The sequence below is a fragment of the Macaca mulatta genome, chromosome 15 (assembly GCF_049350105.2).
Source record: "Macaca mulatta isolate MMU2019108-1 chromosome 15, T2T-MMU8v2.0, whole genome shotgun sequence".
Classification (NCBI taxonomy): domain Eukaryota; kingdom Metazoa; phylum Chordata; class Mammalia; order Primates; family Cercopithecidae; genus Macaca; species Macaca mulatta.
Genome location: NC_133420.1, coordinates 115,649,863 through 115,671,940, shown reverse-complemented (window position 1 = coordinate 115,671,940; position 22,078 = coordinate 115,649,863). Strand labels below are relative to the sequence as shown.

The 22,078-nt window shown below is 38.5% G+C and overlaps 1 protein-coding gene across 9 annotated transcripts in view; it reads right to left on the bottom strand.

The window, feature by feature from the left end:
- NTRK2 (neurotrophic receptor tyrosine kinase 2) overlaps window positions 1-22,078 on the bottom strand; it is a 365,023-nt gene that overhangs the window by 299,673 nt on the left and 43,272 nt on the right. For all 9 annotated transcript variants that reach the window (XM_077965319.1, XM_077965326.1, XM_077965323.1 and 6 more), the window contains 3 exon segments: window positions 10,269-10,405; window positions 9,593-9,725; window positions 6,080-6,385 (listed from right to left, as the gene is read on the bottom strand). In XM_077965319.1, the coding sequence (XP_077821445.1) occupies window positions 6,080-6,385; window positions 9,593-9,725; window positions 10,269-10,405 (576 nt within the window).

The following is a 22,078-nucleotide window of genomic DNA, read 5'->3' as shown; positions in this document are numbered from 1 at the left end:
GCATCGGACACTTCAGATATGCTCAGCCTCAAGGTGGCAACCTTCTAAGCTGGGGCTGACACATGTCAGGGAGGTGCTCAATGTTAGTCGCTCCTTAGGTAGGCACAGAGATGCCCTCTGCTTGGGGCTGGAACCCTACACTTTCTGGAGAAGGAAAGTCACACTTCACACTCCGAGGTGTTAAGAAAATTGCTCCAAGCCACATAGATCATGGAGGATGAAACTCAGATCTGTGACTGAATCAGATCTGAATTCAAAACCCAAACCCTTCCCATTGCACCAAAGCTGCTCTTTAAATAACATGGAGAGTGGAGGCTAACTATGCTCAGGATTCCAAGTTCAAACATCAGATCTGAATGAGTCATTTGAATTGAGAGTAAGTGAAAATTTATCTCATTAGAAGTAAAATCTTAGAGGTTCCACCTATTCCATTTGATAGTCTCTGTTCACTGGCTTCCATGAGAAAGAGGATTTAAAGAAATGTCTTTGTCCTTTATTGCCTGTAATTTCTGCATACCTTCAACTGGGCCCTGCCTAATATCAAGCAGGAACATCCCTGGGAATGAGAAGCTGATCTCTTACAACCAGCATGAAGGCAACCTCAAAGAGGAACAGGGGACAGGAATAAGCAGTCAAGTGTTTCTCCACTTTTTCTATTTTACGGGTGGCTAGGGTGTCTTCTGTTATATGGGCTGTGTTTTATTCCCACCGTCCTGCACCTCACCCCTGCCACCTTCCTAAGAGGTAGGGTCTGCGTTGTCTCAAGTGTTATAACTCACTGCAAGGGGTAGCCCAGGACCCTCTGCTTCTCATACCTTCAAAGACAGCTGGCACATTGTTCAAAATCCCTAGATTCTAGTATAACAGGATGTTAAGTGAGACTCTCCCTGCCTCAGTAACTGATACCAAAGTGGATGTGAGACACTTAGAGGCAGAAATCACAAAGGAACTGACTGACTGAGAACTGGAGCCATGTCCTTGGAAATGTCTGATTCACCTTGAGAGTGTAAGAGATCCCTGGAAGGAGAGAACAAGGAAGGATTTATAAAGAAGTTTCTTTGGGGAAGTGCTGCTCTAACACCGCCCCACCGAGGGGCTTCCACGGAACCACTCCGAGAGCTTGAAGTATGTTCTCTGCAAATGGATGGCTCAGAGGACAAGGCCTGACCCTTGCCAGAGAAGGTGAAAGAAACCTGCAACCGTGGGGTGTAGGTGGCATTTGGTTTGACCTGTACATCCAGAGGACAAGAGACTATGAGCGCCCCCTGCAGTCCAGAGGCAGCACAGGAGAAAGTCTTTGTGGGGAGTGTTAGGTCCTGCTGAGGGACCCCAACAACACAAAGTACATTCCTGGAGTCAGGAGTTGCTTGTGCCAGCTGGAGCAGAGGTACATTTGTTCACGTCATGGGAAATACAGAGAGAGAAATCTCCAAGAGCCCACAAAGGTATCCAGGAAAGAAAGTCTGCACATCAGCTTTGAACATTCCTAGGTCCCAAGGGCACAAAGTCACTAGTGAGCAAACTTCCCTGTCATCTCCTTCTCTACTCCCTTTCACCTGGGCAGCAGGGGCACTGACACCTCTGCAAACTCCATCCCTGACCCCATACGGCCAGCCTGAACTTGGGGAGGATGGGAGACTGGCCATGAGCTCGCATCCAGAGTTTTCACTTCTAGCTCAGGTGGGACATGCCATTTCTCAATTGAGATTCTATCTGCAGCTGAAAATAACCAAAGGATTGTTTGCCACTCAATCATATGCAGAAAAATGTTACACAGCTCAGAGTTTTCCTCCAATCAGTGAGGCTCACTCCTGGTTACTCACTGGAATCACTAGGGACCTTAAAAACAACAACAACAAAAAGCCAAAGTGCAACTCTCATCCCAGAGCCACTGAATCTGAGTTGCTAAAGCTAGGCCCCAGGAATGTGTATTTAAAAATGTAATCAGAATGGCGTGAACCTGGGAGGCAGAGCTGGCAGTGAGCCGAGATCGCACCACTGCACTCCAGCCTGGGCAACAGAGCAAGACTCCGCCTCAAAAAAAAAAAAAAAAGTAATCAAACAAAATAGTGACAAAAAGTCCCCAGTTAATTCAAATATGCAACAAGGGGCAAGAAGCTACTGTTCTGGGAGCCAGGGAAGATCTCTCCTACTGAATGGATTTTAAAGACATGATGGAAAACAAAAGTAACATAAAACTCCTGTAGTTTGATTGTCACAAGTTGTGCTCTTCAGTGTGCTAGAGGAGAAACATCATGGTTTTCTAGATTTCATTTTGAAGCTGAAAGTTTGCATTTTATGCCTTAAACACAATCCCAAACTAACTGGAGCTAAGTTCAGTTCTTCAATGTGGGACCCAAAATGATCAATTTAGTATCCGGAGTCTGGGAAGGTCTTTTCTCTTTCTGGGTTACCAGCCAGGTTTCCAGTGATTAACAGATGGGGAAGGGCGCTGGCTTGGTGTCTGGTGTGCTGCTGACATCTGAAGATCTGCTGGCACCTGTCCTTCCACATTAGCCTGCTGGCTGGGGAAATGGCAGAGTCTGCAAGGCCCCCAACATGCTCAAGAGACATTACACGGGTATTTTGGTTTGCTGGGCTGCCCTCTTTTAGTGCCTGCCTCACATCCTCACACACTGTGACTGGTACCCCCTTGGACTGGGCTGCCACTGGCTTGGGATGGAACTTCTCCATCCTTCCTCCAAGTGGAGAGCAGGGTGCCTGCCACCTCGTCTAGTATCTGCATCCCAAGCAGGAGTAAAGGTTATGATGACTGTCATCACATCCAATTGGTCCATCCTCTTCCATGCTCACCAATTTTTGTTTCAGAGACTTTTGGTTTATTTATGCTTCAGTTTCTTTCAGTACACTTTATTCTCCTAAGCAAAATGACCATCCCAGGGAAATCTTAGTTCTTTTTTGAAAAATATGTTTTATGTTTTATTTTTGAGACAGGATCTGGTACTGTCACCCAGGCTGGAGTGCAGTGGCACGATCATGACTCACTGTAACCTCCACCTCCCGGGCTCAAGCAATCCTCTCACCTCAGCCTCCTGAGTAGCTGAGACTACAGGCACACACACCACATCCAGTTAATTCTTGCAATTTTTTAGAGAAGGGGTTTTGCCATGTTGCCCAGGCTGGTCTTGAACTCCTGAGCTCAGGTGATCTACCCACTTCAGTTTCCCAAAGTTCTGCGATTACAGCCATGAGCCACTGTGCCTGGGCAGAAATCTGCTCTAAGCTGAATGAGGTGCACATACTCTAAGGGACACCAGAACTGTCACATTAATTCCGGCTCTGTATGGAAATGCAACTAGTTTCACGGGAGCCCAGGCTGCCTGCTTCCTTGTAAGCCAGGAAACTTCCAATATAACAAATAAAAAAAAAAAGGGAAGGTGGGATCTTACCAAAACAACTGGGAGAAAGAGGCTGAAATTTCTTATAAAAAGTATTTGTGAGAGCTAAACTTCATCAATTACTATATGATAATAGTAGAAATATTAATGGACTATAAAGCCAAACTTGACCTGCTGTCCTTAACATGGAATGTACCTCAGACCAGCAGGGAATTTTTTTTTTTTTTTTTTTTTTTTTGCTATTTGTTTATTTTTCTTTAGTTTTAAAGGAGGTTGAATGAGAAAGGAAGGAATTCTAAGAAAGGTCATTGTGCACTATGGCTGTGAGTCTCATAAATACCCACAACGATTCTATTCCCCTAGCCAAGTGGGGTCAATCTCTAATCGGTCACACTGGTTTATGGCCCACGAGGGCCATTTATATCCACTGTCACCCTGGGCCAAGTCCCCTTCATTTCCACTTTCATTTATTACTCCTTGATAGCTGACACTTAAGTAAATACTTAAAGAGAACAAAAAAAACGGGCTTTTCTAAAAGCAGATATTAATATTTTAAAGACCTAATAAATTCATGAGCAAGAAGATGGAAAGAAAGGAGGGGAAGAAACATATTTATAAAATTGAGTTTCAGTTGTATTTTTTACAAATAATTATTTCTTTTAAAGGGAATGTTTGAAAAACATTCTTATACCAGAAAACAATTCTTTCCCATCACAAGCTAAGTTAAAACTAACAGAAATGATCAATGAAAACGAAGCCACATGGGTAAGAAGAGTTCAGCTCTACCAAATATCAGTACCATACAGAAATGTTCAAAAGGAAAGATGAAAATCCTTCCCAAATCAGAAGCTACTGGCTTTACACCGACAGTACTGTGCATTGATATCAAAAGACTCAGACCACTTCTGACAGCTTGTAACTGCAGACCCTCACTCTGAATCAGATTTTGCCCCCAAGTGTTTCAAAGGGCCATTGGTGAAATTCAAATAAGTCTGAAGTTCAGTTATTAGTAATGTACCAATACTAGTGTCTTATTTGTGACAAATGTGCCACAGTAATGTAAGACATTAACAACGGTGGGGGAAGTCTGTGAATGTTCTATACTATCTTTGCAACTTTTCTACAGATCTAAAATTATTCAGAAGTAAAAAGTTTATTTAAGAACAAGCAAAAGGCTACTGTCCTAAATCAGTGTCTCTGGATTTAACTACGAAGCTGTTATTCCCTCAAACATGACTTCCTGCACACTGTAAGCTGGAGATTTACTACAGCAACCACAGCCAAGCAGCTAAACTCTCAATTAAGAGGAAGATTTAATGGAAAAGACAACAACAGCCAGGGGTGTCAGGGTATTGCATCCAAATATTGCTTGTTTTATGTGCTCCTTAAGGGCTGCTGTTTATAAATCAAACATATATTCCAAATAACATTTTGAACATACTAAGGAAGCCTGTGCATTTAAAAAGAGGTCTAGTGAAGAGCAAAATAACAGGAACTTATCATGTAATGAGAAGGACTGCATTCTTGCTTGTCATTTTGCAGAGATGGCTTTGCATGGACCACCTTTGCCGGTGGCGGGACCCTGGGAGCCACACAGGTACATGCAGCCCAAGCAGCCTCTGCCTCACAAGTCTCCAGGGTTCTATTTTCCCTTCTCCCTGCCAAGTCATCTTTGCATGACTTTGACTGACTCAGAGCTACTCTGGTGAGGAACTCTATTCATGTACAGCTCCCAATATCCAAACACAGGCCTTGGCCATCACATTGGTAGCAAGCATTCAGGCAATGAGACTGAGTAGGTAAGAACACTCCACTGAAGGACAGCATCTGAAGCAGGTAAATGCATGATACTTGTCCCACTGTTCCTGAAGCTCACACTGACATGCTCCTGCTGTGCCCAGAGTAGACCCCTGATGCTAGCCATCCTTTCCGCAGTCCAAGCCTTTGGCCAGAGAGGCACTATTATCACTCCTAGAAAAACAGCTTGGGAGCCAATAAAAGAATCACTCAGCTCAGTCAGCCCGGGTAAGCAAAATAGTCCAAGACACTAATTTCTCATCCATGGACGAGAAACCAGAATTCTCCTTTTTGAATTAGGTAAGAGGCTAGAAAATAAATCTTAAATGCATCACAAGCCAACCAAACACAGTTCCTGTGCTTGTAGTTTTGCATGGGTTTTTCCACTGTGGGTACAAAATCTCATTAAACACTTGCAACAATGATGGTAATAATAATAATGACCCTTTTCTCATAAGGGGCACTCTAGAGTAGTTATTAATCCAGTGTATATCAGATAACTATTCAAAATTATTAATTTCCTCATCCCCTTCTTGGGAGGAGAACAACTCCCTGCCCCTTAACTTGGTTTTGGCCCTGTGACTTGCTTTGGCCAATGGCAGATAAGCTGAAGAGACAGTATAGTGCACCAGTCCTGAATCTAGGCCTTAGGAAGCTTCACATTGTTCCAGTTGTCCTCTTTCACTCTGCACTTGTCATAGCAAGCACATCTCCTATGTATCTGTTGCCTCATGACCCTGATTCCCACAATAAATACATGCAAAATAAAACCACTCCGCTGACCTATGGATCCATGAGCAAGATTAAATAACGGAGTTTTAAGCCACTGGGTTTGGGGATGGTTTATTGTATACGTGATTTTGTCAATAGCTGAAATGATAGACTCTATCTTCTCCCCACATACAAAAGCGTCAGTTACTCACCATCGTCAATTCCAGGCCAGCCCATGAAGTGAGCAGAAATCTGTTTCTCATCCTTCCCATACTCATTCTTGGCTATTAGAGTGTAGTCCCCATTGTTCATGTGAGTGGGATTATCCAACTGGAGGCAGCCGTGGTACTCCGTGTGATTGGTAACATGTATTTTAGTACAGATGTATTTGGACTCATTCAATATTGCCCCGTTATAGAACCACTGAAGCGCTGGTTTGGGGTTGCCTTTCACAGTGAATGGAATGCACCAGTGGTGGTCTGAGGTTGGAGATTCGAGAAATGTGATAGTTGGTGCAACTAAATTGAAAAAGAGAGAGTTAATAGCATCAGAAAGCTCAGAATTCTCCCCATCTCGAGATGTCTGTGTCATTGATAGGGAATTTTACTCAACCACTGTATGGCTTAGAAAAACACATGATCAGAAACTCTGGAATCCATCAGTATTTTGTATCATCATCAGGGTGGATGTAACTCCCCACAGAGAGCTTCAGAGAGATTCCTTTCTGTGTTCTACTTAAGACCCATGCATTACAGTCATTTCTCAAATCTATTCAGTATAAGTGAAAACCAGCTCCAAACAGATCCAAGAGATTTCTGACAGTGGAAAGAGTCCATTTGAAGTTGACTTTGGTTTCTAATATCTGTATCTTGATATTATACAGATTCATCATCAAAAAAAATCCAAAATAATAAAATAATGAATACTTTTTGATAGAACTTCTTTCCTAAATAATACAAATAACAAAAACGACTTTTAAAATTTTACGTGAAGCCTTGATCTCACATTTCGAAAACAGATCAAATGGATCAATGCAATAAATGCTACTGCTGCTGATGAATTATTATAAGTTTAATAAATCAATATTTATTACTGATTGTCAATAGTAAATACTCTTTGAAAGTATCACATTTCATTATAGTGTTGTCCATTTTTGCTAGGATCCTAGATGCCAATGTTTGGATCCTTTAAATGTTGGGGGTCCAATTTAAGCCTGGACAGAGTAGGGATTATTTCAATTTTAGATATAAAGCACTTTATGCTTTGGGGAAACAAACATTATCAAGTAGAATCTTTAAACAGAGTACTTATCCTAAGTGAGGGTATTTAAAATACTTCATCTATTTATTTTAATGTAGTCTGACTTTGGTAATTACAAAATCAAGGACTGGAAAAGACCTTTGAGATCTAATAGCATCATTTTTTCAGATGAAGAAACCAAAGTGCAATGAGGTTAAGTGAGCTCATCAAGGTTACTGAGCAAGGCAGATCTGGAACAAGAACCTTGTCTCCTGATGTTTAATCCAGTGGCCCTTCCCTTTCAGGCACTGCTTCTTGACTGTATGTGTTCATCAAACAAGAGGAGAAAAAAATCTAAGGCATCGTAGCCAGGGAACAGACAAAACCTCTGAGTGGGGTCTCTGCACTGGCTATCTTTGTTGTTAATATTTTTTGTTTGTTTGTTTTTGTTTTTTTAGACAGAGTCTCGCTCTGTCACCCAGGCTGGAGTGCAGTGGCATGATCTCAGCTCACTGCAACCTCTGCCTCCCAGGTTCAAGCGATTCTCGTGTCTCAGCCTTCTGAGTAGCTGGGATTACAGGCGCCTGCCATCGTGCCCGGCTAATGTTAGTATTTCTAGTAGAGACAGGGTTTCACCATGTTTCCCAGGCGGGTCTTGAACTCCTGATCTCAAGTGATCCACCCGTCTCGGCCTACCAAAGTGCTGGGATTACAGGTGTGAGCCACTGCGCCCGGCCAGTTGTTAATATTCTTTATCATTTATGGCTTCTGGTCTTTGTCTAAACTATGACAGATAAGGTCAATTTTTCAGAACCTAGTGACCATACAGATATTAACCTGAAACTGAGGAAAAAACTCAAGTTTGGATATTTTTACTAGAAAGCAGGTAATATGATATTACCCCCTTACTTGTCTTCAGATAAATCCTCCCACAATACTACCTAGGAAGAAGCCAAGCTGATAAAAGAACCTAATTCACTTTCATAATTTACAGAAAGATTTCCAGTTACCAGCGACATTCCTCTCAACTGAGCACCTGCGAAGCTGAACTCCGCACATGTATGTTGTAACAATGTCCCTCCCTCTGAGAAATGTGATATTACTAAATGTAAATTGGCAAAGCTTAATTGTTTGCTTTACCAAGTATCTCTCACAGGCCTCCTCAAAATAGTCTTTGGAAAACAAAAGGTTGAATATGTGATTTCATCTATAAAAATTCAGTTTAAATATAATTTGGGGGGACCCTATATATATATATTATACAAAATAAGGTCCATGCATGTGTAGATACACACACTTGTAGACCTGTGCTATAAACCAACCACGACAAGGACCACAGTGGGGCGGGGGTCACACTTACCTTCCTCCCACCAGCCCAGGTTCCCACACCCAGGGCCCCTCATGCCTTCCACCATGCTCAAATGAATTTTGGGTTAGGTGCTGATTTAAGGACATACAGTTGGAAGTGGTTGCATATGTTTGGAGATAACATTGACTTCAGGCTTCTGAGGGGGTCAAAATGATGAGAAATTACGAGTTTAGTACCCACTGGGCATGGTGGTTGTACTGACAGTGATAAAGGATTACAGCTGATGATTTCAATCATTCACTCCAGCAATCACACACTGAATGTGTGCTGTGAGTGAGTGTTAACCAGCATATTGATACCAGCTATGGCCATGGGTCTACACGTGTGTAACTCATACACACACTTACACACATGCACGTTCATGTTTTTCTCATCCAAATTCTAATCCAAATGGAGTAAAACCTCATTAATTTATACCGTGCCAGCTCAGAATTTACAATGATGTGAAGTGTCTATATAGTTTTTACTAAATATACACCTTCAAGCTAAAAGCCATAATTTGGAATTTCAAAATGTAATTAGTTACAATACTGAAGAAAAATATACTTATGTTTAAGAAGATGGATATCTTTGAACTTAGATTCAATGTACACAGAAATTTAAAACAATAATAATAAAAGTTTTCTACAGTTGATAATAATTTTCAGTAATTTAAGCAGGACTAATCCTACCTTCTCACAGAAACTTGATTATCAAACGAATGAGGTTTTATTTTATCAACAGTACAATCAGGCATTTGTGAACAGCCAGTAAATACTTTAGGTATCATAACTTTAAAGCATCATATTGCTTTTATAGAGGAAGAAAGTTTTAGAAACTGGTTTACGAAAATTTAAGCTAAAACATTGATAAGAGGGAGCAACCAGCCCAAAATATATTCTATCAGAAAAAAAGACAGAGGAAGGCACAAAATGACAAGCTCAAAATCAAAAAAGAAGCTGAAAAGAAAGATCATGCATGAGCAAGAGTTATTAAGCAGAAATTGAACAAGTAAAAGAGGCTGATAATGCTTCTTAATTGAGTATGCACAAAACACTGCATATACTGTCCCAGCAACAAACGTAGGTATGTCCGTGATCATTTGCTATTAAAAGCACATGCCAGTCTGATTACGTACAATGCACAGTGAGGTTGACAGAATCTTGATCTTCTCCTACAAGATTTTCTGCCACACAAGAGATTTGCTTCCCACTGTCATCAGATGAAATGTTAGTTATCCTTAAGGAGCCCTGTGTGTGGCTTGTTTCATTCTACAAACGAATTAACAGACAAAAATAACCTTGATTAGGATTGATCCCAAAGTGACAAGATTTGGGGTTTCTTCCCCTAACTAGAGAAAAAAACAAATATATAAATATAATATAATATAATATAATATATAGCATTAGAAAAACTTCTCTGCCTGAAATAGGCTCAGGCAAAGAAGTAAATCAGAAGTTATTCTATTTCTCTAGGTTTCAGTTGCTAAGTGCATGAGGTTGACTTGATCCCTGAATTCCCTCCAAGGGAGAAGACCACAGGGAAAGTCACTCGCTTTGTTCAGGATGATGCAAAGAGCTCACTAGGGATATAAAGACTCCTTGCTCTCTTAGGTATGCATAACTAAAATGCAAGCCTGCATTAGTCTTTGTTAATTAAGAATAAGTAGAAAGTAAATGTACATCAAAAACTCTTTGTAAATTTCTATATGTAGCCCTATAAAATATCAAATGATCATCACTAGGTTTAATACATTCTCACATTCTGAAACACTCTTGTCTCTCTATTAAGACACAGCCAAACACAAGCCTTACCATATGTTTGGAAACCAGATTACCAACATCCCAATACATATTAGGAACCGGATCGCCTGCCACACTACAGGATAACGTGATAGACTTTCCTTCCTCCACAGTGAGGTTAGGTGCGGCCAAATTTGCAGATGGTAAACCTATGGAACAAGAAAAGTAAACAGAGGCATATGCAAATAGTTAAATGCAGTATCAAACTAAAAGCAATAAATTGAAAACTGTTTATGCTTTAAAAATCAATCTTTAATTGCTTTTTGAGACTGATTTATGTTGATCTGAAAAAGTGCCACTTTGATCAGCTTCATAGATTTAACATAAATCAAAAAAAGCTATAAGTAGATTTCAAAATAAATTATGCACATTTCTTATAGCATTAATGCCTAATAACCTTTTATTTTAAGAACACTAGTATAAAGAACTGTCTTCCACCTCTTTTTCTGTTCTACAGTTACTAATCCAGTTTTTGCACATAAACAGAGATTGTACCTATGGACTGACATCATGTCTTTTATTTCCTTCTGTCTCCTACCCCCTATTTTTTTTTAATGCTCAAGAACACAAAAGGGTGAGATGCAGCTATGTTGTTTTTGCAAAAATCTGTTTTTTGCTTTAAGTAACTCTCACAAATGTAACCCTCTACCAGACACAGATTTTGAAAGACTCATTCTATTGAAGAAAATGTAGTTTCAAAGCATTTTTCAAAGACAGGCAGTTTGAACTATTAGTGTTAGAATGTTTCAAAGTTACGTAAATCGTAGTTGAATATTATAGGTAAAACTGCTATCTTATTTAGAATATAATGAAAATGGGTATATGGACTCATTTCAGTGAAAAGTTCTTTTTATTGGAAAGACTCTGAGAATGTACTTATCAGATGAAACTTTGAACCTTATAAACATTTTTTAATAGTGCAGCAAGGCATCATTTTTATATTTTTATATTTCAAAAGCTATGTGTAATTTTAGGGATGCTGCTATCACTTCATGAAATTATCACACCAACTGAGTGTGGACACCGCTTTAAACTGCATAAGAATCATGGTATTTTTTACACGTAGGCATATCTTAGAGGGTATAACAATATGTCAGGACCTGCTAGTGGAGGCTGTCCCTCTCTTGGTGTCAGGAACTCTGCTTGGGACTGTAGTCACCTGACAGTTATATCCTGCAGAACTATGATACAGCATTAAGTCAGATCAGAACCTGGAGGTCAAAGAAGGCGATTCATTTTCAACAACTGTTAAATTGCAATTAACCCACCCACCTGGCAATATTTGACCCGTCATCTTCACATTATTATGGATAAACCCTTCTCTTATCATGTATTCCTACTGGCAAAGCCATCTTTCTTTATTAGTGAAATCAGACTGGAATAAGATTTATACAGTCTGTATCTCATGGTTTTCCCACCACTGGGAGAGGATTCCCCAATAAGATCTGGCTTTCAGGGGCTAGTGAGACCCCCTTCCAAACTCTTCCTTCCCGTGAGCATCCAATAGAGACCAATGTTACATCTTTCGTGGGGTTTCAAGAAAAAAAAAAAAAGCCCCTAATAGCCAGAGTTATACAGAGCAATGAAATATATAACAATGATTAACAGAGAGTGTAATACAAGCCCCACACCCTAAACCTGGCACATACTAACTTTGTGGCCTTGGATGAGTCTGTTGTTTTTCTCAATGTGTTTTCTTCACAACTTCTATGACAATTAAGCTGTTCAATTTATTAGGGAGCGTGTCAAGGCAAAATAGAAGAAATGGGCTTACTTAGTGAAAAATCCCCTTGAAGTCAATGGCATAATCTGGGTGACTTTTAAAAATATGTATATACTTAATTTTGTTTTTCAAAAATCAAATATTTAATCACATAGTTTGAAGAGTTGATAATTCTATAAAACTTATGAAAAAGATTCAAGCTACTGTGTGTGAAAAACAGTAGTCCCACCTTACCCATGTGGCACTATTTCCTATTCCCAGAGGCACCCATTTCATCTCCTTTAACTTCTTCTTTGGGCATTGCTCTGCTCATCACTAAGCATTACTCTTTATTGCTACTTCTTGGTTTTCCTGTTTCAGCAGTATCTGCTGACCTCCCACTGTGGAAGATGAGATAGGGGCTCCCTTTCACACAGAATGACAGCTCTCCTCAGGCCCCCACCACATTCAACATACTCTGTCTTCACACTTTTTCATGTGCTATAATTGTCTCAGTGGAGACATAAAGATGATTACGAGTATGTGGCCAGGTACAGCTCATGCCTGTAATCCCAGTACTTTGGGAGGCTGAGGCAGTTGGATCACGAGGTCAGGAGATCGAGACCAGCTTAACCAACATAGTGAAACCCCATCTCTACTAAAAAATACAAAAAATTAGCCGTGTGTATGGTGGCAGGCACCTGTAATCCTAGCTAATGGGGAGGCTGAGGCAGGAGAATCGCTTGAACCCGGGAGGCGGAGCTTGCAGTGAGCCAAGCTCGTGCCATTGCACTCCAGTCTGGGCAGCAGTGCAAGACTCCATCTCAAAAAAAAAAAAAAAATTATTATGAGTATGCAAGCCTTACTAACACCAGAACCATCTAATATGCAATACTTACTTTATTTCACCAAATTTAAAACAGTATTAATTACAGGTTGCAACATTGCTATTATGTACCACTATGAAAGGAAAAAAATGTGCCAATATAACTATAACACATGCTTTCTTACCACTTAGAACTATTGCTTGGAGGTTGGACCTTATAGATAGCCCATTTAATTCTCCATTCCTTTCCTATTTTCCAACTTTTGATTTATTTGCTCTATTTGCAGGGAGAGTTTTTTAGATTAATTTTTAAAGCCTGCTTTTAAGGTTGTTCATTCCTCTATCATATTTTTTATTCCCAAGGCTCTTCTTTTGTTCCTGAATGTTCTTATTTTATAGCACCTTCTTCTTGTTCCATGGATGCAATATCTCTTACGATTTCTATGATATATTTATAATCATTTCTTGAATTTTTCTTTTCTCTATATCAGTTTTGTTTCTAGCAATTTTTTTTCTCTCTCTTTCTTTGTTGCTTTTGTGTTTGTCTTTCAATTACAAGCTTTCCTCAATTATGTCTGGCTATTCATACATCTTTAAGATTGAGGTACTAGAAGCGTTGCACAAATTTATGAATTGTCAGCTTCATTGTAGGACAATATTATTGGCCTATTTACTAGGTACCACCTGATGTCAGGATCATGAAATCATTTTGAGGAAGGGGGTGGTCAAGTTATTCAAATAATGCTCTTCCAATTTCCTGCTTGGAGGAGAAAGAGGCCTGGAAATATTAATATTCAGAATGTAAATCCATCATATTCTCTGTGGTTCCCATGGCCTCACTCTCTCTGGAGTTTCTCAGAACCTTTGTTTTATCCACTTTAGAGAATTAAGCCTCCAGTTTTCTGCTGAGGCAGGAGAGGTGCAGTCACCTGGGCTTAGCAGACTTTCAACCAATACAGTGTTTGGTGTTACTTGTACTCTCACGCCCTAAGCATTGTAGTAGTTCTGCCATATAAACCAAGTTTCCCCTTGGCTTTCTCCATTGTCAACTTGGTAATCAGCATTCTCACCCTTTAAGTCAGTTACTACTCATGCATCTGCTTTTTCAGCTTGCAAGTGTTTGTGCTTTGATAACTCTCCCTCTTCATTTATTTATTTATTTATTTATTTATTTATTTATTTATTTTTGAGATAATCTTGCTCTGTCACCCAGGCTGGAGTGCAGTGGCACAATCTCTGCTCCCTGCAACCTCCACCTCATGGGTTCAAGGATTCTCGTGCCTCAGCCTCCTTAGTAGCTGGGATTACAGGCACATACCACCACGCCTGGCTAATTTTTTGTATTTTTGGTAGAGATGGGGTTTTGCCATGTTGCCCAGGCTGTTCTCAAACTCCTGAGCTCAGGTACTCCACCCGCCTCGGCCTCCCAAAGTGCTAGGATTATAGGCATGAGCCACCATGCCCCACCGACTCTTCCACTTTCTATATTTATAGATTTATCTGCTGACTCTGGGGTGACCATCAGAGTCAAGGTCTGTCATGGTGCTTGTTCTCAAGGTATGACTCCCTCCATAGCCAGACCCCACCAATGAAGCCTAAAGACACCCACCCTGGCATATCAAGTACAAACCCATGGAATGAATTTCCTACCTTTATAAATGTATCTAATAGTTTGGAAATTCTGAGCAGAGAAAGGTTAAAATAAAGAGATTTTCAGTAGGAAATGTTACATCATAATGTTAATTTTTCTTATAAAATCTCATGTGGGTTTTATTTTTCAAACTTAAGCTCACATAATTAACAGCTCTAAAAGCATTTAATTACAGTAATACTAATATTAGTATTTATTGGGCATTCACTGAACCAGATATTCTTGCCTAGTACCTTGTTTTATCTCATCCTTAGAACCATTCTTGAAGATAAGTTTTTGCCCTCATTTAATTAATGAAGTAGATGAGTTTTGGAAAAGTCAAATACATTATCCAACATTGTCCAAGTACATACAGACCTAGAATTTGAACTCAAAGCTCAGGGTCTTCACCACTACCTCCCAAGCTGTACATATCCATTTCATCATGGACCATAAATACCACTGATAAAGTGGTATTTATGATTCCTTGATAAAGGAATTATTTCATTTAAACATAATTACATGTGTATTCTGGAGAAGAGTGAGTCTCCTTTATTTATAGACAAATTGTATCACCCTGTCATCAAAGGAATCTGAGCAAAATTGGCCAAGTCTAGATCTCTTAAATGTAAAGTCTTCCACAAATGAGTAAGCATCTGACTCACGTTAATTCTACAGCGTTAATATGCTGGCCAAAGATTCAATAATGGAAAAACAATCTGCACTTGAAATATCACTTGAGGTTTAATTAGCACAATAAAAATGAATTGGGAAGCATGAATAGCCAAGGCGGGATAAACCATTTGCCAGGCACTACTTCTTGGCTTAATAAGATTTGAAATCGGCACAAACACACAGCAAAGCCCAGCAACGCTTCCAAGAGCTGCTAGTTCTACTGTAAAAGGATCCTGACTCTAAGCCCTACAGCTGTCTTCCTTTGCACTCTGGGGAACCTCGCTGGAGATCGGAGACGACCAGCTTCCCAGGCAGACAGATACCTCCACGTAGATGTCTCTTGATCTGGATTCCTTCAGGAAGGATGTACTGGCCTGTAGACCTCAGCAGAAAATCATCAACCAGTCAGTGAAAATGTTGACTTTCTTTACACCAAAGCTTCCCAAACTCTATTGTGTGTATGAATCACCAGAGTATCTTGTTAAAGATGTAGCTTCTTTTCCAATAGGTCTGAGTTGGGGCCTAAGAATTTGCATTTCTAATAAACTCTCTGTTCCACAGAACACACTTGGAAGGACAGGCGTTTATACCAAAAGTGTCCGGCAATTGTTCAATGGGCTTTTGTTCCTACAACTATTATTCTTAAATCTGATATGGACCTGATTTGTCCATCAAATTTTCCCCAAAGCGTGTCCTATAGAACTCTAATTTATTGAGATTCTAGAGGGGAAAAAAATCCAAGATTACAAAAAAAAGGAAGAAGAAAGAAGAAGAGGAAGAAGAGGAGGAAGAAGAGGAAGAGGAAGAAGAAGAAGGAGAAGGAGAAGGAGGCTCTGTAAGAAACTGGATGTTCACAATGCACATTAGAAAATTAAAAGTTCTGAGAACTCCTGCCATAAAGAAATGCATTTAAATTCCATTGATCTTACATTCCCCAAGCAGATTTGAGCACATAATCAGTTCTTTGATTGTAATGTTTGTTGTGGCTTTATTTTTACTTCAAGCAATTTGACAAAATATAAGATATATACATATATTTAAATTCAGATGTAAAATACATTTAAATCTATTCTTATTGATGGTAGTAATAGTTATTATTTATTCAATACTTAGTATGTGCTAGACTCTGTTTTAAATATTTTCCATTTATTACCTTATCAATCATCCCAAAAATCCTCAAAAGTAGGTGCCATTAATATTTCTATTTCCAGATGAAGAAGTTAAGGCTATCAAGTATCATGACTAAATAGCTAGTGAGTGGGTTGGCCCTGGCCCACATCTGTCTGTCCAGGGCCTTAACCAGAGCATTCCGGCTGCTTCCTTTGCCGGGATCTTCCATGTCTCTGCTCCCACCTATTAGTGTGTACTTCTTGAGAGTTGACCAAATTGACTAGATCCTTCAATCACTCATTCAAAGGGTGTAGGCCCTCACTTTCTCTTAAGGAAAAACAAATCTCTAGTCATTTTGGATTAAGCCAGGGTTTTACTAACATTTTTCAGTAATCACCAGTAGGTCTGGCTTGTGTTTGCTTTCAGCTTGTTTCAGTGATCCTGAGCATCACTTTACATGTATAAAAACATTCAAGTAAATTATAATTTTGTCTGTTCTCTGCCTTCTCTCCTCTCACTTCTATTTGTGCACACATAAAATGACTTAAAACAAATAAAAAACACTTGACCTATCTCTTAATTCTCTGTCAACAGAATACTAAAATTCTATAACCTTCCCCTCTACCCTTCTATCTCTTTGTCATATCTTCAAAGTTCTTTGCCTCCTAAACAGCTATATTCCACAACCAAGAATGAAGCAAAAATGAGCCTGACCTATTTAGAAGTGATTGCTTTATACCTGGTAGCAAAACTGACAGAAAGTTAGCAAAAATGACTTTGCAAGCTCAAATTTGAAACTGCGCTTCTAAGCACATGTGAGCCATGTCACAATAGTGACAGCTACCACATAACTTCTAAACACAAAAATTTAAACAGCAGTTGACAGATGAGAAAAAAACAACTTCATTTGACATTCTAAGAAGATAAAGAAAAACAACGATCCACTGTGTGGTTGGCTTTATTTAGGAGACAAAACTTGATCTCTAAGAAAATTAAAGCAAAGCAGTATGCTAAAATAGCCTTTGTGTATAATTTTCAGGAAAGAAAGTCAATCCAACTAAGTTGCTAAGAAAATAATGTTTCATATCACTCTAACTTCCACATAGAGCATTAATATAGCATATTCTTTTAATCTGGAGTGTTAACAAAGTAGAATTACTACCAGTCTATTTTCTTGGTTCAACACAAACAAAACAAGGAGTATGTACAAATATGCTACACAGACATATGTGCTACAAACTGTGGTTGAAACCAAAAGTAAATCTTAAAAGTAAATCACTAAATTCAATTTATCTCAAGGAACCTGGCCTCTCCTTCTGGGCACCTGTGAACTGACCTTCACTAACATAAATAGTATTTTGTGGACGTGCCTTTAAAAGCTTCTACATTAAAAGTTTGAAGGTTAGAAAAGCGGAAAATTGAAATTGTCCTAATAAATAGGAAGGAAACAAAAGGCAAGTCTGATTTCAAGCCATAGGACCATTAAGGATGGTTTATATAGTAACTGCACAGTTCTTCAACCAACAAGTGAATTGCCACCTTATATTCACTGTGGGACTATCATTCTGTGTGGTAACTAGTTACTAGTAAAATAGGTGCAGGGATTCTTTTGATATGACCCAGAGGAATACTGCCTTTCTTAAATGTATTTGCCATCTACTTAAGGCAGAGCATTTCATGTACTATTAACACTTGCTGAAGAAGCTCTCAGGTAAGATTTAAATAATAATGATCGTATTTTTTAAAATTAAAATGTAACATCCACTGCTCCTTAATAATCCCATTATGCCAGGGGAAGTGACTGAAAGGTTTATACTGCAAGATTAACTGCTGAAAATCATCTAAGTGTGCAGGAATTGAGCAGAAATTTTTTTAAAAAAATACTACATGATAAATAATTTCATTAAAAACACTTGAAGAATTAGCAGGGAGATTTTTTGTACGAGAAGATAATCAGCACAGCCTGGCCAAATCAGCTTTCTTCACCAGCACTTATATGATTCTGTTTCAGTCTTCAGAACCATTGCTCATAGCACCTCTTTATTCCAATTAATGTGGAAATATTACATGAAAATGTTTTGTTGCCTTGCAATTAATAAGTTTTTCTAAGGTTTAGAAGAGCCTTGTGAAGAAACGAACCACTACTTGTTTTACAGCATGAATAAATTTACAGTAATTCACAGCAGGAGGGGACTGTTAGAAAAATATTGTGAGGCATTTTGACTGCACTATTAATGAAAATGATGCAGTTAAACTTCCCAGCCCCATCTATCATGCTTGATTAATCTCTAAGGATATAAAGAAAAAAGAAGAAATGAGATTCTCTCAAAAATGCAATGAGGATAAAAATTTCAAAAAGAATGAAAAAATACTAAACTATAGAATAATTTGGCTAAAATAATGTATTTAAGTTATTTTTAATTAACTGAAACGTTCACACCATTATATTAAAAACTTAGCCCAATATGAACATTAATATGATATGGTTCATGCATTTGTTAATTCAGCAAACCTTCATCAAATGCCTGTTATGATCAAGGGGTACAGTAGGCACCATGGAATATGTGTATTTGCATGTAAAATGTAGAGGACTTGTTCTCCATATAATACCTCCATGACGAAATACTAACAAGGGAAGCTCTTAAAGAAAACTCATCTTACAAACAAATAAAATCTCAGTAGTTCTTCTTCTTCATTGAAATAAAAATAGTACCAATTGCAAACTAAATACAATGGCCATGGTAGTTGGCAAATTGTTGGTTTACAAAGATGACACACACAAGACCACAGTGTTTACTGATTCCGAGTTAGCTAAAAAGTTTCACCCCCCTCCAAAAAGTGTGGAAACAAGACCAACTTCAAATCTGTGACTTAAACACAACAGATGTGTTTTTAAAGTATATGTAAAAGAAAAAGCCAGCTGACCATAAATTCTTTTTTTATTTTTCAAACAAGGCATCTAACTTGAAGATACTGGCATGTTATCTGGTTTCTTCAACACAGAATTCCAGAGAAAGATTTTAAATCCAACATTCTAGTGTCATTTTCTGTTTAGATGATCTAACTTCTCCTGAAAGAACCAGTTGGGAAACCATCAAAAGAAAATTAATACATGACTAAGCCTCAAAGTGAAGGCTCCCTTTCTTATCCCAGATTATCTGGAAGTGATACTCAATATTTTTCTTAGAACCCAGAACAATGTTGGAAAATAGAAGGCACGCCACTGACGGAGAAGAAACTATAAAGAACTCCTGAGCGAGAGAAAGCAGAAGTGGATGAACGAAAAGCAGCACAGCCCCAAAGGGACGCATAACCATGTGCTTCACAAAATAGTGAGGCCCTCAAAGAGCCCAAAAGTAGAGCAGGATTGCAGGACTCCCTGGAGATGTGGCACACCCCAGTACGGAAAAGGGCATTTCAGTCACACACACAAAAAAATGACTCACAAGAGATTGTGGAAATTGATCATCAGTGGTTAAAAGGAAAAAAAATCAGCAGCTGGAGAAACAGCTGAAGAGCTAAGTGATGAGTAAACCAATTCTCCCATAATACGGTACACAAGGACAAGCAGATGGAAACTACCAAGGCAAGGGTGACCAGCATGAGTGGAGCCAGAAATGTAAGTATCTATCCAATGTCGATTCCTGAATGAAACAATAAATGGAAAGAATACGTCGAGTCAATCAATAAGAAAATTTTTCCAGAACTGAAGACATGAACCCCCACATTGAAAGAGTATCTCTCACACTAAGCAGAATTAAAAATAAAATTAACCCCACATCTAGTTACGTTGTGGTGAAATTTAAGAATAACATGGATAAGGAGTAAATCCTCAAAACTTCTAGAGGTGGAAAAATTTTTAAAAAGCACAGGTTACCTAGAAAGAGCAAGTATCAGACTGACCTCAGACTTCTCATGAGCAACACTCAATACAAAAAGAATATGGTGCAGTATCTTCAAAGTTCTGAGTTTTTGAGCCTATAATGTTTTACTCAGCAAATTTCACTAAGGAGAAAAAATACAGGCCAATTTCCCAGCACTTAAGAACTTGATTTTATTTTTTTAATCTCTATGAAAGAAGTATTAGAAGATATACTCCAGCAAAAAGAACAATCGCACCAAGAGAACACAGTAGGACACAAAAGTCTACGATATACAAAGAAACAGGACATCTTCAAAAAAGCCAGGTAGCAATATAGAAATAAAATCCCAGACGATAACAAACTGAGAGCTGGGAGAAGAAATAAAGGAAAGCAAAAATATTTTTTCTGCCTTATTGGTGGTTATCTCTATGCAGAAAATACATATTTAAATTTGTGCAGAAAATATTTCAGTGTTACAGATTTTTTTAAAAAGGGAATATTTATCACTTTCAAATAATTAAGAAAAAACAAAGAACAATGAAAGTAAAGAAAAGGAAAAACCCTACAGAAAAATAGACAAAGGATAGAAACAGGTAATTTACTGAAGCATAAACACAATCCAATAAACATATAAGATACTCAAGAGTAATCAGGAAAATGCAAACTCAAAAGCAATAACAGCATTTTTTTTTTAGAAAGACAGACACTAATAAGTTCGCTAATATCAAGGTATACCTTGTCAGGGTGGGCATAAATCGATACAGCCATTTTTTTACTGTGCAAACCACATAAACCAAAAATTCTGCTTCTTTCTATGTATTCTAAAAAAACCTTTCCACTTGTACATATGTGTAAAAAGCATGAATAAGGATGCTTGCTGAAACATTTTTGCAGTATCAAAAAACTGGAAAATAAGCAAAATGCCCGTCAATATGGAACATTTAATTAATTAAGACACATTGTACCATGAATTTCATGTAATGGTTAAAAAGAGTATGATAGATCTATGACTACTGACCTGAAATGGTTAGGAGCAACAACAAGACAAACGTCATATGTGTAATGTAGGAAATTACCTTTGCAACAAAACATATCAATATAATACATGCAATTACAAAAAGTAAAACACTTGAAAGAGAATAAAAATTAAAAGAGAAAGAACAAAACAAGAACACAAAAACGATAGGAAAAATAAGTCTGTCAATTCACTTGCCACACTCTTCTATAATGTTGCTTTTTGAAAAGCATCCTTGACATTGAAATGAATTGTGACTGCTACTGTGAATGTAATCATTCAATCCTAAAGGATCAATTGAGCCCATGCCCTCATTACAGTAGATTCAAAAACTCACTCTTAGACACACAATTCGTTGACTAATTTGTAGAAAACAGAAATAAAAAATGATTGAAAATTGACAAACTGATTAGGAAAAATGAGGACCAGTTCACTCCTTACATGTCCCCTATCCCAATCACAATGGCCGAGCAATAACACGTAAGGCGGGGTGCATTCCCAGAATGCTGCCAAGACAATACAACCAAAAATTAAAATGGAAAAAAAAATGGAATTGGTTTCAGGCAAGGGCAAAGCAGATGTCTGTTAAGAGGCAGTTTGTGAAACCAGAGCAAGAGTCAGATGCTTTCTCTCTTTTCCTCTCAGTGGTTGCTGAACCAATGTGGCCACAAAGGCCATGGGGATTTGGGAGCTGGCCAAAGGCCAGGTGACTCAACATTGAATTTCTTGTCCCTCTAGGCAATTCCTCTCAGTGGTACAAATTTGTACCAGAACAGAGAACAGTTACCCTCTTATCAATCAGGAAAAGACACATATTAAAAGTTGTTTGGGTTTTTTTTAAGTGTTAGCTAGCAAAGAAAACTGATAGAGGTTGGCAAGAGAACAAAGCCTTATTCCCCCATTATGAAACCAAAGGACTCTACTTGTGACAGAAAAATCTGTGGGAAGGGTCAGGGCCGTCTTCTAAGGTCATTCAGGGCAAGAAACAGACACATATCTTT